The sequence below is a fragment of the Ambystoma mexicanum genome, chromosome 4q, assembly GCF_040938575.1.
Source record: "Ambystoma mexicanum isolate Mex_15411 chromosome 4q, UKY_AmexF1_1, whole genome shotgun sequence".
Classification (NCBI taxonomy): domain Eukaryota; kingdom Metazoa; phylum Chordata; class Amphibia; order Caudata; family Ambystomatidae; genus Ambystoma; species Ambystoma mexicanum.
The window spans coordinates 1,210,014,585-1,210,029,000 of NC_090928.1; the positions used below are offsets into that span (position 1 = coordinate 1,210,014,585).

At 44.6% G+C, this 14,416-nt stretch overlaps 1 protein-coding gene across 1 annotated transcript in view; it reads right to left on the reverse strand.

Annotated features, from left to right (window-relative positions):
• The window catches only part of CMTR1 (cap methyltransferase 1), a 2,036,190-nt gene that overhangs the window by 700,616 nt on the left and 1,321,158 nt on the right, over positions 1-14,416 (reverse strand). Inside the window, exon 19 of the mRNA XM_069608763.1 lies at positions 8,898-8,989. Within this exon, the coding sequence (XP_069464864.1) occupies positions 8,898-8,989 (92 nt within the window). The remainder of the gene's footprint in view (positions 1-8,897; positions 8,990-14,416) is intronic.

A 14,416-nucleotide genomic window follows, 5' to 3' on the forward strand; every position in this document is an offset into this window, starting at 1 on the left:
GCAGTAGCGGAGCAGACAGACTTATCTCAAGAGTAAATGAGCAGTAGTAGAGATTACACAAAGGACCACAATTACTGTGACTCAAGCAAACACTGACTCAAGTACATTTATTTTAAACCATCTGTTCAAAAAACACTTCACTTCTATAAATTCAAAACCACACGTAAAATACACTACACACAACCAATTCCACTTGTTCCAGCAAATTCAAGGTAAGTATATTAGGATTTGACAGACTGGTGTTGCGATACTAACGCGTACCCGCGGATAGAAATGCTCAGGAAGTTAAAACACACTTTGTACTTTAGAATTATAAACAAGGGAAAAGTGGATAAAAACACAGGCAATATTTTAGTCAAGGCAAGGAAATCAGAGGACTCGTTCAAAGATACAGATAAAGTCAATAAGCCTGCATCAGTGTCAATGGAGCAGATGCTCAGTTGCCAAGGATCACACGTTGATCGAGATGCCAAGAGTACTTAGATATTGTCAGATGGAAGGAAAAGTTATAAGAGGGAAGGAAGAAAGAGCAAATCTTCGTGGAGGAAAAGGGTTCACCCTGATTCCGGATGGTCAGACGGAGAGAACGACCAAATGTGCAAAGTACCTTATTCCGTTGGAGAAAAGCTGGTGCCACGGCAGTTGTTCCTGGTAGTTCCTGCAGACTCACGGTTCCTGCAGCTTCAGTCGTGGGGACAAGAAGGACGATGTCTGGAGCGATCTGCACTACCCAGGGATGAGGCCAGCAGCAGCGAAAAAAAGACAACGATGAATAAAAGGTGCGCTCCTTTAAATCAGTAGAGGGCTCTTCTGATGGCTATCCGGACCACTACAGCACAGCACTGATTTCTACCCAGGAGAGGATTCTCTGACTGACGAAAAGATGAGCTGGTTGATCCCACCAGGCTCAAGGGAAGAAGACTGCGGACTGGATCTTCTCTTGTCGTTGAAGGGTAGACAGCTCAGGATTGCAGCAGGGCTTCACCGGGACTCGGGGTTGCAGCAGCCGTCTTCTTCTCTGCTTCTCTTTGGTTCTTTACAGTTCCAGTGGCGACTCTGCCTGCTAGCCCAAGAGTCCCGCATTTTATGCCAAAATCCCCCATTCACACAGCCTGGCTGTCAATCACTCAGCAGGGGGGGTTGTCCAGCCCGGACAACCACCTTAGCCAATCAACACAAAGTGTGACTTGGGTCTCCAAGGAGACCTTGTGCAGGGGGTGACTACACTCCTCCCTCACATTCAGCCCACCTAGACACCCAGACACCAAAAGGAGGGCTTCTGGTCAGAAGCCGGCCAAAGGTTGGCGAACAAAGGAGGCAAACCTGGTTTGCCGGGCAAAGAAAGACCAAAGAAGGATGTTAACAAAAAGAAATGGCGATTAAACCCAACCAGAGCCAAAATAAAAAGTATTTGGGCTAGCGGGTTTAAAGTTTGATGCTATTAAAATAGCCTAAAACAATACCATGTTATGTAATATAATCGCGGTAGGAAAATTAGGGTAGGTACCACTGCCACCAGCCAAGTCTTAATGTTAAGGGAGCGAAACAATGCTCCAAGAGGAACAGATAAAAAGGGGCTAAGAATTAACCCTTTCCAATACTCCATATAATATGGGGGTACTGGACCTGTGGTTAAAGTGACTATGTAAAGTTAATGGCAACTTCACCCTTTTCTGGGGGACAGTAGACAGCCCCAGAACATGGAGTCGGTGGGAAGTCTAAGAGACAACCCTGTGTCACTGCACTGAATGTGATGGGTAACACACAAAAGTGTGGGGCTACTGAAGTGGTGTCCTCCAGAGTCCACAATCACAAAAACAGTTGAAATGCACATGGCAAAACACAGTTAAGAGTGGGGGAAAAGCTCACACTCTTACCAAGTGGAAAAAATAAACTCCAGAAATCCAGCAAAGCTGCTGAGGGACTCACTAGGTAAGGGAAATTAGCCATAGAATGAGAATTCTCCCTAACAACAACCATATTTCCTGAAACAAAAAATATCAAGATCTTTAAGTATCGATGTGTCGCCGTTGTACAAATGCATAAAGGCTCTGGTGTTCCATGACCCTATCCGTAAGGGCAGTCCTGAGGGTTCCTTTAGCTGTTAATTTTCCAGCATTTTTGCCAGAGAGCAAGCTAACCAGGACCAATTTTGGCCCTGATCATTTTGGTTCTCTCTGCCATCGTTGGTTTTTACCTTTCTTTGTTGGCCATGTTTACAGTCCAGTGTCACTCTTATTAGAGGTTCAGATTTCTACATAGTCATTCCATTTATTCGACGTTTATTCAATTTAGGTAGTTTAGTACATCTGGCAGAATTGGGGACCTAGTCTTGTCGAGTCACTTTCTGACCATGAACCTTCTTCTAAGCTGTTTTCTCTACTGCCCTCCCCACTAAAGATTTTAAACGGGGGGAGTCAGTGATTTCAAAACCCAAAGGCAAGAGGTCCTGTGTAGCTTCCAGAAGCACGTTTCTTATTAAGACTGACTAGATGGAGTACAACCCAGTCCATGCAGGTTTCATTGAGAAATTGAACCACTGCTATATCCTCAGACTTGTTGTTTCGTAATTTCGGAGCACAATGAAGTAGCTTCAAAATGTTTCTCCTGTTTAGAATTAGGTCGTCCTTAGATGGAATGATTCTTTCAATAGTAACAGCGTTGATAGGGATCGATGAAGATCGGACTGAGGCAGGAATCTTTCTCTCATCCTCCATCTTGTTGTTACAGCCTTGAACTTAGGCCTAGGTTCTTCCCGTGCAAACCTCAGAATAGTATTCTGCTTTTCTTCCAAGGTTTGGAAACACCCTGATGTAGTTCCCATCAGATGAGAGTCAACATCAGAGTTCCCGGGAGGATGGGGACTTTCCTTTCCTTCTGCTGGGCGGCCCTGGTCCAAGGATATATCATCTCCTCGTCCCCAATAATTTCCAAATAAGTCGAAAGATCTTCCAGGGGTGGATCGCCTCTTCAGTCATCACCTCTTCCATGATAAGAGTGCTGAGGCACAATTGTCAGCTGGGTCAATCTATCAGCTTTGCCTGTCGGGCTTATCTGTTTACATGTGTTCCACGGAAAAGATTTCTGAGTCTCCGAAATAGATACCTTTCTGAGGAATACTCTAGACCCATTAGATTTCCGCTTTTTTGGTGGCTGAAGATTTTTTTTACTTTTTTTCTCTTTTTGAGGCATTTCCTTCTGGTTACTGGCTTCACTTAGGCCGGTTTTCTCAAATAGCAAGAACATTTTCATTGCTAAGGGACGACTCGTCGGATAATAGGGGGATCATGATAGTTCCTTCTATCACATCGGTCACCACCCTCTGCTCCCCTTCATCATTTGAATGTACCTCAGGGGTCGAGTTGGTTACTTCATTTTCTACATTCGACTTTATCGCCTCCAGCCTTTGCTTTCCAGTTGTTGCTAGATTTAAATTATCGCCCAAGACTTTGGTTGGGAGTGAGGGCACAGGGCCCATAGTGGAGTGGACCTCCTCTAGATCGATAATATACTGTCCCATCCAGCTCGGCATTGTTGAATTGGGTTGTCTCAGGGCTCCCTCTTTATTTCGAAGGTCCTTTTCGCAGAAGGCCACTGACCCTTTCATGGCATCCAGCAAGGCTGTCATCATGCATGTTTTGTCAGCTTCCTCTCCTCTGGGTAGATCATACAGCCGCCCCTGCCATTGGGCTGTTAGTTCTGCTTCTCGATCCAACCTAGTTTGAATTGTTCCTGAGAGGGTTACTAGGCACTCTAATTTTTTATGAATCGTTGTCAGAAGCACTCCTTGGTCTTTTATAGACTCATTCATATTCTCACATAATTTGGTAAAGAGATTAACAGCGATTGCCAATGCAGCCATAACAGTATTTTGGATTAGCGAATATGGGTGTGAGGATTTCCGATCAACTTTATAGGATACAGACGAATCCGCCCGACTCCCCACTTGTCGAAAACATAGTGTGCAAAGGTTCTCCATCACGCATCAACCTGCTGTTCCCATTACTCGATTGATCTCCCCCTTCCAAAGCTTCCCCCACAAGTTCATCAGCCATTTTTGGTGGGTATATTTCCTTCACTGTTTCCTGTATAGCATCTTCCCCTAGTGGGTTGTGAGTAAGCTGATGGACATCCAATGCCTTCCTTTCCATGTTCGCTGATGCTAGCAATTTTGGAGTTGAGCAAAGAAAACCAATCACTCACTCTTCTTTGCAAGGCCATATTGGATTTGAGATCTATCCTTCTGGAGATGTGCTGCTAAGGCAGAATATTGGTTTTCTAGTAAGTTCAAGTGTCCTGCAGCTGCTTGAGCCCCATCCTATTTTGCTTCGATGAGGGTTCTCTCCAGCGGGGCTGCTAGCTCAAGGAATCTGGTCGAGAGAATCTCTCTTCTATAAAGGCGTTGTCTTCCTCCCAGTCAATAGTCCTATTTTCCTGAGACTCTACCCCTCTGCCCTTTTTGCTTGTTATTGGGTAGCCATCTTGGTACTCTGAGTATTGAGTCTTTTCCCTGGCCATCCCACAATTAGTTGTTGATTCAGGGATTGGGTCATTCCTGGCCAAGTCCATAAGAAGGGCACTGAGGGGAGCGCTAGCTGAAGCATTAGCCTTTTTTGATCGCTCGCACCAAGGGCAATTTTCAGTCTGGCTGGTCTTTTCACGGGGCACAGACTAAGACTGCTCCTGCTCGCATCTGTTTTCCTCTAGTGAGGTTGAGTCTAGCCGGTCAGTTACCAGCTCTAGATCCGATGGAGCCCTTAACAACCCCTCCATGGAGGTGATCCCCTCCTTAGACCGTGGCACCTCCACCACTTTAAGAGTGGTTTCGTTTGGGTTGAGGGCTTCAACGTCTCAGATTTTCGATTGGAGGCGAGTGCACAGGCCAGATGCCATTTTTTGACTATATATATATTTTTTTTTTTGGTAAGGCCGGAGCGTATAGTTCATCATTCTCTGGGTCAGAGGTGGCAGGATATACCCTAAGGGAAGATTTGGTCACTTCTGGCACTTAACCCCCCCCCCCCCCCCCCACAGCCTGGTGGTTAAGGTAAGTCAACAAAACAGCAAATACGCGAGACCGCAATTCCGCCTCACCTCTCGAATTCCGTAGACTCCATGCCAGATGCCTTTTAGCCTGCACAGACAGTCACACCTCAGCCACAACTCTGAGTCGCGGGTTCAAGGGGTTTTAAAGATATGCTCCACCTCCTCCTCGGTTCAAGTCAGCAAAAGAGTAGAGAGACTCCTGCAGACTGCCACACCTCAGCCACATGAGAGTGAATGAATAGAATGCTGTTCCTCTTAGGTGCCTAATTTGGAATGAAAGGGAAGTGGAGCCAGGAAGAGATCTCTGGCACTTTTGCTATTTCTTAACTTGTTTACTCTCCCTCTTTCCAGAGACGAGACTCCTTGGGCTGTTTAACCTTTTCAGGAGAAAGAGGCTCTCCTTTAGGGTTGCAGGCTCTGATGGAGGCATAGACTTTGCCAGTGCTCTCCCACCCATATGAAGAGTGGAGATATTTGCAACATACTCCTTAATGGCCTTAAAATGTGAGTGCCTACAATCCTCTGCAGTGTTTTGGTCGAAATGCTAATGCAGCGCTGACAGACATGAGCTTCCCACAATCCTTGCTGGGTTTGACACCTAAGGTCTTTAATCAAAATGTATTCTAAAAGCAGTATCATGCTCCAAAAGCAGCGTTCTGAGTATACAGAAAAAGGAATTGGGTTGAAAGGGTGCAGCAGGCCCCATATAACTACTAATGGTGTTGCAATCAGAATAATGGGCAGCAAGAATGCTGAGTCACAGTGCGCCTTCTCAGTAAAGTTTCTGAAGCTAGACTTTGGCATGGGGGATATTTCCAATATTAAGAATCTATGGAATAAAGGAGTTCATTAGAAAATACTGAAACAAAAAACATCCAACTTCGCCAATGGCAGACTGTATCTCAACTCCACTGACTTAGGTGGAGATTCCTTGACTGATCAAAAGCTAAGAGTTGGGAAAAACCAGTGCCTGAAAGAAGAAGTCCCTGTGAGGTCTGGAGCATTTGTTTTTCTACTTCTCTCCCGCTTAAGGATTTTGCCTTTTCAAAGTCTGTGTCGGAGCTTTGCAGTAAGGCGGAAGGACACTGTGCAGTCGGGGAACATGCCGTAACTTTAACAGACTTGTTCAAGGCCATACAAATTTAGGCCACCTTCTCTTCTACCAGATTTGGAAAGATTGGCAAAACACACAGTCCTTGATCTCTTGATCCTGCTGCAGACACCAAAAGCAGTGTCTGTGCATCAGAAACTGACATTTGCAGGCCGCACTCCCAAGACTATTTAAAGCCAGTTCTGTGAAGAGGAAAATAATGAAGAAAAAGTAAAAAAGTAAGATGTTTAGAATTCCAGCATCTGCAACCGTGGAGAAAAAAAATAACAAGGTTGTAAGGTTTGTATGGCTGAGCACGGCTGCCTTCACCTGCGCACCACCAAAGCATACCACTTAAGGGGCTGTAGGTCACACTGATGCCATGAAGACGTTAGTGCTTCTTAGCACAATGCACCTAATGACAATGACAAAAGGTTTCTGGACCAGTTAAAACCTAGATGATATTTCAAAAGATAAGGAGGTTTGTATGCAGTGTGACGATTCATGGGATCACATCACGTCTCCACAGGGGAGAGCCCTTCCTTGTGAGGCTAGGGAGGTGAGCCTGCTACGCACCATTCCCTCTAGGGGTTGCAGAAAACGGGACCTCACAGGGACAGACTCCCGAATGGAGACAAGGACTCCCGTTCCGTGATGGAACTTCCTAACCCTCTTGCCCTTGAGTCCATGAAACCTATAAAGTCTGCTGGGAAACAATCTGAAAGCACTACTGTTTGTGTTTGCAATATTCCTTCCTTTCCTCCTGTAAATATTGATACCACAAAGATCAGGAAGACTAAAATGGACATACGGTCTGCTCTGAAGTCATCTTCCAGGAGTACTACGAAGAAGAAGATTGATGGCGTTATACAAACTCCTCCTTTGCCAAGAACAGAAGCTACTGGGGAGAGGTGGCCTCAAGGAGGCATGAGGAATACACAATGGGCACAAATAAAGAGGTAGCAGCTGCATGAAATAAAAATGGAGAAAGGACCCAATGGGAGGGGAAGCAGACCCGGGAAGTTGAAACCTGGGAGCAAGAAGCTACGTCGGGGAAGCAAACCTCCAGTCGGGAGGACGCTGACAGCAGATTGCAGGATCTTTTGCAGGCCGACGCCGAGCAAGCCTGACTGGAAGCTGGAAACCCACCGACTGTGGCGTGACCTCGAGGAGGTGGACATAGAGATCCAATAACTAGGCTGACACAGTGTGCCGGGGACCCCGCTGAGCCAAAGCACAGCAGCGGGGAGCGGTAAGAGAAGCAGAGAGAACATTCCGTTGGCCCACATCGACCCAACACCCCAGGAAGAACCAGCAACGTGGCTCCAACAGAGCCGAAGTAATGGGAGTCACAGGAAACCTGGTAGGGGATTGGGAGAAAGGGTGCTGAAGCTAAAGAAAGCATCAGGAGTATTCTCCCTCTTCTCAGTAATTGTATCAGAGTATTGAAAGGAAAGAAAGCCTCTGGAGTAATCGCCCTTGTCTCAGTAACTGTACCAAGAATATTGATTAGTCTCAGTAATTATCTCAAAAGTACTGAATGTAAAAAAAGGCACCAGGAGTAATATTTCCCTCATCTTAATGCTTGTGGCAGAAGTACCGAATGGGACGAGGACATCAGGAGTAATCTCCCTCGTCTCCGTAATTGAATCAAGAGTATTGAAAGGAAAGAGAGCCTCAGGAGTAATCTCCCTCATCTCCAGAGCTGGGATAGAAAAATCAAGTGTGAAGATTACATCACCAGTGATCTTCTTCGTCTCAAATGATGTGCCAAAGAGACTGAAAGAGAAGAACAAATTGCAAGTACTCTCCCTCAACACTATCCTCAAGCGACATTCAGGCTACAGAGTGTCACAAGAAGAATCCAATTTTTCAGTGTTAGAAGAAATCAAGGAGACTACGGGGTGCAATTCCCTTGTTTCCAATGACAAGAGGGGGAGAAAAGACAAGAAACAACTAGGTTTTGGAAACAAATGGAGTGTTTGACTTTTAAGCAAGCCTTAAGAGAAGCCTGGAAGGAAGTGTAGATTAAAACTGTAGCAGGAAACGATCCAAAGTTAGCCAATGGCTGAAGCAACTGAACTAGGAGAAGGGAGTCAGTCTCCTGGTTCTTTCACCTAAATTGTTGAATCAGAAACTAAGGCTAAAGGTTACCAAACAGCAGCTTGAAAGCTGACCAAGTCGCCCAGGAAGAGAGAGCAGTTTTTGAACTGTTGGACAAGGAGATGGAATTCATTCTCCTGGTATTCGCTACGAGTGCAGAACTTGAATTATTATCAGAGCATAATAGAAATACGCCCTTAGGGCTGATCACATTGCACCAGGAAAAGGGAGTCATTCCCCTTGAGCCATTTTTGGCAATGTCTTTTTTTAGCAGTAGGGCTAGAGTTGGTAAGATTGGACAGAGGACGGACATTCTGAGTTTGACAACCACCCCAACGACGATCACCCAAATTCTTCTTTAGTTAGGTAGGGAAAACCCTTTAGAGATAGGGGAACATAGGCCTTTTCATTATTGTTTAAATAAAGATTGCAGTAAAGATGCTGTCCCTTTGTCCAACTCATTACTCCAGAATTCAACAGCAGGGACTCCTACATTAGGTCAAGTATCAATGAATAGCAAGATTAACTTGAGGATATCTTTTACAAAACATACTACAAATGGCTCCAGGTCACCATATATCAGGAGACCAGCCCACACTTGCATGTACGGATCGCTAAAGCAGGTTTGCATAAGTAACAAGTTTGTAAGCATCCTCACCGCTGGTTAAAGTGCCATTCTCTGACATCTGTCCCATTGAGAAATAGAGCATCCAAAACGTGGATAGCACTGATTTTCCGCTGAGCTTTTCCCTGCAGAGACAAGACAAAATATTTTGTCATCCTATATTATTTGTCGATTGCAAGAACACATGCAGTCTCTATTATTCAGACATTCTTAAACTTGTACTTGCACAAAAACATGAGTGCAAAAACTACATAAAGATTTAATGTTCAAATAAATTCTCACACCACAAATAACTAAATTGTCTGTAAACATGCATAATGTGTTGAAGTTTCAGAAACCGCATTTCATAATATATTTCAGTTATGGTGGCAATATATAATCTCTGGACATTATATTAATCATTATAATCTCACTGATAGTTAAACAGTGTAGCCTATTGCAGGCTTTTTTTACTTTACAAATCCTTTTGTTGTGCTTGAAAATATAGACTGCATTTCAAGGTTTTTGGCAAGTGCTTCCCTTTTACTGGGGAGCCACAGTCCCATATTCAATGCGGACAAGCGCAGACAGGCTTGACTTTGGCATGCAGCCGGCACAATTTGAATGTGCATATAGTTTGCAAGAGGCCTGCCAAAATAGACACAAAGAACAAGCTAAAAGGTTACCAACAAGTAACTAAAACCCTAGAGTGCTTAAAACAAACTGTAGAAATTCAAACAGGACACTGCTGTCAAGCCTGCTCTCTCCCTCAAAGCAACCTTGGCACTTACTGCTCAGACAATCATTAAGCCAGAGTCAGGAAAATGTACAGGCATCAAAGACATCGGACACAGTTGAACAAATAACTTACCTCTCTGTTATGTTCTTTCTTATGGATGTTCTTCCTACTGATTCCTCATATAGGAAGCGGTCTCTAAAAAAACGTTTTCCCCACCAGGGGTTTTGATGTTGGGGCCGCTATATATCGAGCCGCCGCTCCGCATAACTTCTGTTCCGTCTTATTTCCTACCACTGAACCGCTGAAGAACCACAAGAAATATAAGGCATACAAGCTATCTACTAGAGGGGCAGGTTGGGAGGACGATGAGGATTCCGTGGGAGGACAATCCATCACAAAGAACATTTCAGAGTGACAAGTCATTTGTTCTTCCAATGGATGCCTTCCTCTCAGAGATTCCTCATCTTAAACTCACATCGCAGTATTAGGATGTAGGAGGCAGGATGATTGAACTCTGCAGAAATAACATTAGTATGTGTTGTAGGACAGCTCTGCCAATCCAGGTGTCCTGACCTGACAAAGTATCCAGGCAGTAGTGTTATAGAAATGCCTGACCGATATCCTTTATAGGGACTTCACTTTTTTGGAATGCCGATTTAGCAGCCTCACCCCTGGTTGAATGCGCTCTGAAGCCTTCAGGGATATAATGTCCCTGCTCTAGAATAGCATTCAGATAAGCATAACACAATCAATCTGAAGATGGTTTGTTTTGTCACTCTAGTACCCGTCTTTCGGCTGAGGTAGCCCACAAAGAGGGCCTTTTAGTCTGAAGGGGTTAGTTCACTGGCCTTTGCGGGTCAGGTTTATGTAGCCTTTACTTTTTAGAGGGTTGAGGTGGCCTGTAAAAAAACAGAAAGATAATGCCCTTGGACAGGTGAAACTCAGACACCACCTAATGCAAAATGAAGGTCGTACTGTGAGAAACCAGAAGGTGTCCCACCCACAAGTCCCCAGGGATCTGTCATCCAGCTGGCCAGGACACGGCCATCGCTTTTGGATCCAGTTCCTGGGGGGTGGACCAGTGCGGGAGCATTGCCTGGGTGAGGGGTCTTCGGCGATTGGGACACAGGATGGTGAGATACTGTATCCCCTTTCCTGTAACACCAGGTAGGATAATTAGGAACTCTATCACCCACCCCCTTTTACAACACAAACACTTTCTCACTGACAGCCCAAGGGAAAAGAGACTAACACCTGAGCCGTGTATCTGACATGTCCCAATACTATGGTCAGGCAATTGTCGACAATCCTTATCACCTGACTTCCATTACACTTCCCATACAGATAAAAGGCGGAGCACCAGAGCACACCCCGAGCGAGGCAAAACACACGAGGGAACAGCAGTTACAAGATGGCAGTTTAACAAGAGAAGAAAGACAGCAAAACAGAAGAGGATCGCAAGGAGGGAAGTTCTCTTGACCTTTTCGACAAGGAACCATTACTTTCGCGAAACCTCAAGAATAGAAAGCATAAGACCAGGAAACCAGGCTGGATAATTCAGCATGTGCCCTCCCACATCAATAATCATGGCGGGGAGAATCGGCAGCTGCTGTGGTACTGTCCTTGGCCGTAAGAACAAAGCAACGTCAGCGATATGAAAACAGCCAGTGGAGTTGCGGAGACCAATACAAGACCGGTCTGTGTTGTAGCCAAGGTTGCATGTAGCAACATTGTATGGTGAGTGCTGACACACACATTGTTTGAAATATGTATGATAAGAGACACAAGTGAAGTGAACTGCTGATGAGTGATTGAACTTTAAAGCAAACTACAATACCTTTGACAGAGTGGCCTGGCACCGAGTGGGTGCCCAATTGAAGGTCTCCGTAAGGTATCTGACTGAGGAGTGACGAAAGTAGATACATTTCATCAGAGCTTGGCGGTGGATGATCATTTGAAAGTGACCAAATAAATGTGAATTGAAGTGGTCATGCGACGGGTCAAGCAAAATCCCACACACAGTCGAAAGTCTTCTATTTATACGAAATAGCAAAGGTTTGGAAAAGTATGTGAATTTGGTCCGAGCCCGGCAGAGGGAGATCAATTAAAGGTTTTGTGTTGATTTGTGTCTGTGCCCGGCGGAGGGGAACCTGCGGTAAACAGTAAATCACCTAAGAAGTTGTATCAGTGAAAATCCTGAGAAGAAAGAAACTATAACGTTTGTCGCATCAGGCCCTCTGCAGTAAGAGACATTGAATGACAGAGACTTTGGCACACAAGGCCCTGATACTAAGATTCTGAACCGCATCCTTGTGCTAAAGAAGCCAGAGAATGTGTCGCCTTGTCCTGTGCTGAAAAAGAAGGGAAGACAACGGCTTGAATATCCTGACATATCATTTCTTGAACATTTTTCTTTTGAATAACATTGTTTCAAACACTATTAGTATTTAGAAGTATGGATTGGCAATATGTTTATTAGTATAGGCCCCTTTAATTTGACAAGACACAACCTAGGACTGCGTTATTATTTGATGGTCTTAACTTGCTCCCATCTTTAGATGGGCGTTAGTCAAACCTGATTGAAGTTCAATAAAGACACTTGATCTGTGATCGCTTGTGTCGGTCTTATTGGTTGATACCATGACTTCCTTACAGTAACCCAAGCGTCACTTTGTCCACTGAAAAGGTCCCTTGAAGCGTGGTTTACAGAACAAGGCCTGCAGTTCACTGACTCTGCATGCTGATGACATTGTGACAAAGAAGGCAGTCTTCCAGGTGAGAAGCCTCCAGGGACAGCAACTGCATTGGTTTAAAGGGTGATGCCATTGTGAATATTGGCACTAGATTTAAGTCTTACTCTGGCACCACAAAGGGGGCCAGGGGGAAGGCGTCAGTCCTTTTAGGAATTGTATCAAAATGGTAATCATGAAGAACGACCCTGTTCGAGAAAACACTTAAAGATGGACAGCACTGCCAGCTAGACCTTTGAGGTGTAGCACAGAAATGGACCAATGTCACTGGCTCTGCACAAGCTGCAAAGGTTCTTCCAACGGCAGCAATACCGAGAATGTGTTGCAGCTTTCTGACCGAAATCAACATCTCAATCACATCCTCCGGAAGGTCCCAGCTTCTATACCTCAGCCTTGCAGGTTGAGTGTACTCACATTCGGGTGAAGAACCAGGCCCCTCTGCTGGGATAGTATGTCTCTTCTCTGGGGGAAGGCGTAGTGGAGGGTGGATGGTCATGTTCAGGAAGTCCATGTACCATGTCCTCCTGGTTCAATCCGGAGCAATCAGGATCATGGTTGTTCCATAGCTCTTCAACCTCCTGATCACTCTAGGAACATTAGGAATCAGTGGAAAGGCAAACAGGAGTGGGAAGAACAAATTACTTAACTCTGTATTGTTTTTTCTGATGGATGTTCATTCCACGGATTCCTCATCTATGATATAGTAATCCCAGCGCAGCTGTTCTTCGGAAATGTTTCTACTACCGGGTGGCGCAGCCAGCACTGCGTCTGTTCCGCTCTATGCACCGGAATCATTGGGGCAAATAACTATTACAGCATTTTGCCCTGCGACCTCAGTTACATCCTATTTCACTAACACTGCAACACTGAGGGACAGCAGAACCTAGGTGCACAAGCTAAGCTAAGAAGGGCAGGTAGAGCAATGACAAATCTGTGGGAGGAACATCTATCAGAAAAAATATTACTGAGAGGTAAGTCATTTGTTCTTCTAATGTATTCCTTCCTCCCAAGGATTCCTCATCTATGATAGAGACCCAAAGCAGTATGAACATTTGGAGGAGAGTGGGAGCAAGGACACCACCTAGACCAGAAAACTCTGGAGGACTGCCCCACCAAAATGGGCATCCTGTCCTGCAAGGGAATCCAGAAAGATAAGTGTCCTTAACTGATGGACACCCGCGTACCCTGCACACCTCATACTGATTCAAATATCAGTCAGGACATATTCTAATTCAAGAATTATCATTCAGATATTAAGATCAAACAAAGTTTATACATGTCAATTTGATGACTCCATTTGTTATTCAATTCTATGAAACGTTTATTGTTTAGATTTATAGAGCAGAAAAATTCATATAATCTAATATGTACATTTGAGCAGTCAATTAAAAATGACTGCAACGCGTTTCAGGAAACAGTTCCCTTCATTAGGAGCAAAACTTTCATTACACTCCTAAAGTTCATCAAGTACATCAATTTTCTAGCTTCAACTGTGTACTATAAAGTAAGACAAAAAAGAACTTGTGAGTGTGTTTCTACAAGGAAGTATTTTAGTGAATTAGGAGTAGCCTGTACTTAAGTGTCACCTTAAAGGAGGGGTTCATCAAGTGCCTCAATTTAAGAGGTTCCAAGTGTGGCATCCACGCCCAAACTAAACGTCTGTGTATGTTTTCCACTTCTTCAAGGGTAACTGAGTGAGAGATATATGATACACGAGTGAATGAAGATATGCAATGTCTGTGATGAGGAGTGAATCGATGTATCAATGCGCATACCTGTCGTGTTTCAAAAGAGTTCACTGGTATAGAAGGCGTGTCACTTTGGGTAATAGTTGAAGTCTGAGAATACTGTGAAATAGAACAGATGAGTTTCGTCTTAGTAATAGCTGGTTAGTTAGCATAAACATAGGGTTAGTGCATAGAATGACTTTAGACTTGTGAAATGTCCAATAAGGAGCTTTGATAGAAAAAGCTTGTATTTCACCCACTCTCGGGCTGATTTCATGGCCACCAAAAAAGCAGTCTTCCAAGCGAGATGTTTGAGGGAAGCCTTGTGAAGAGGCACAAAGGGTGGTTTCATAAGCC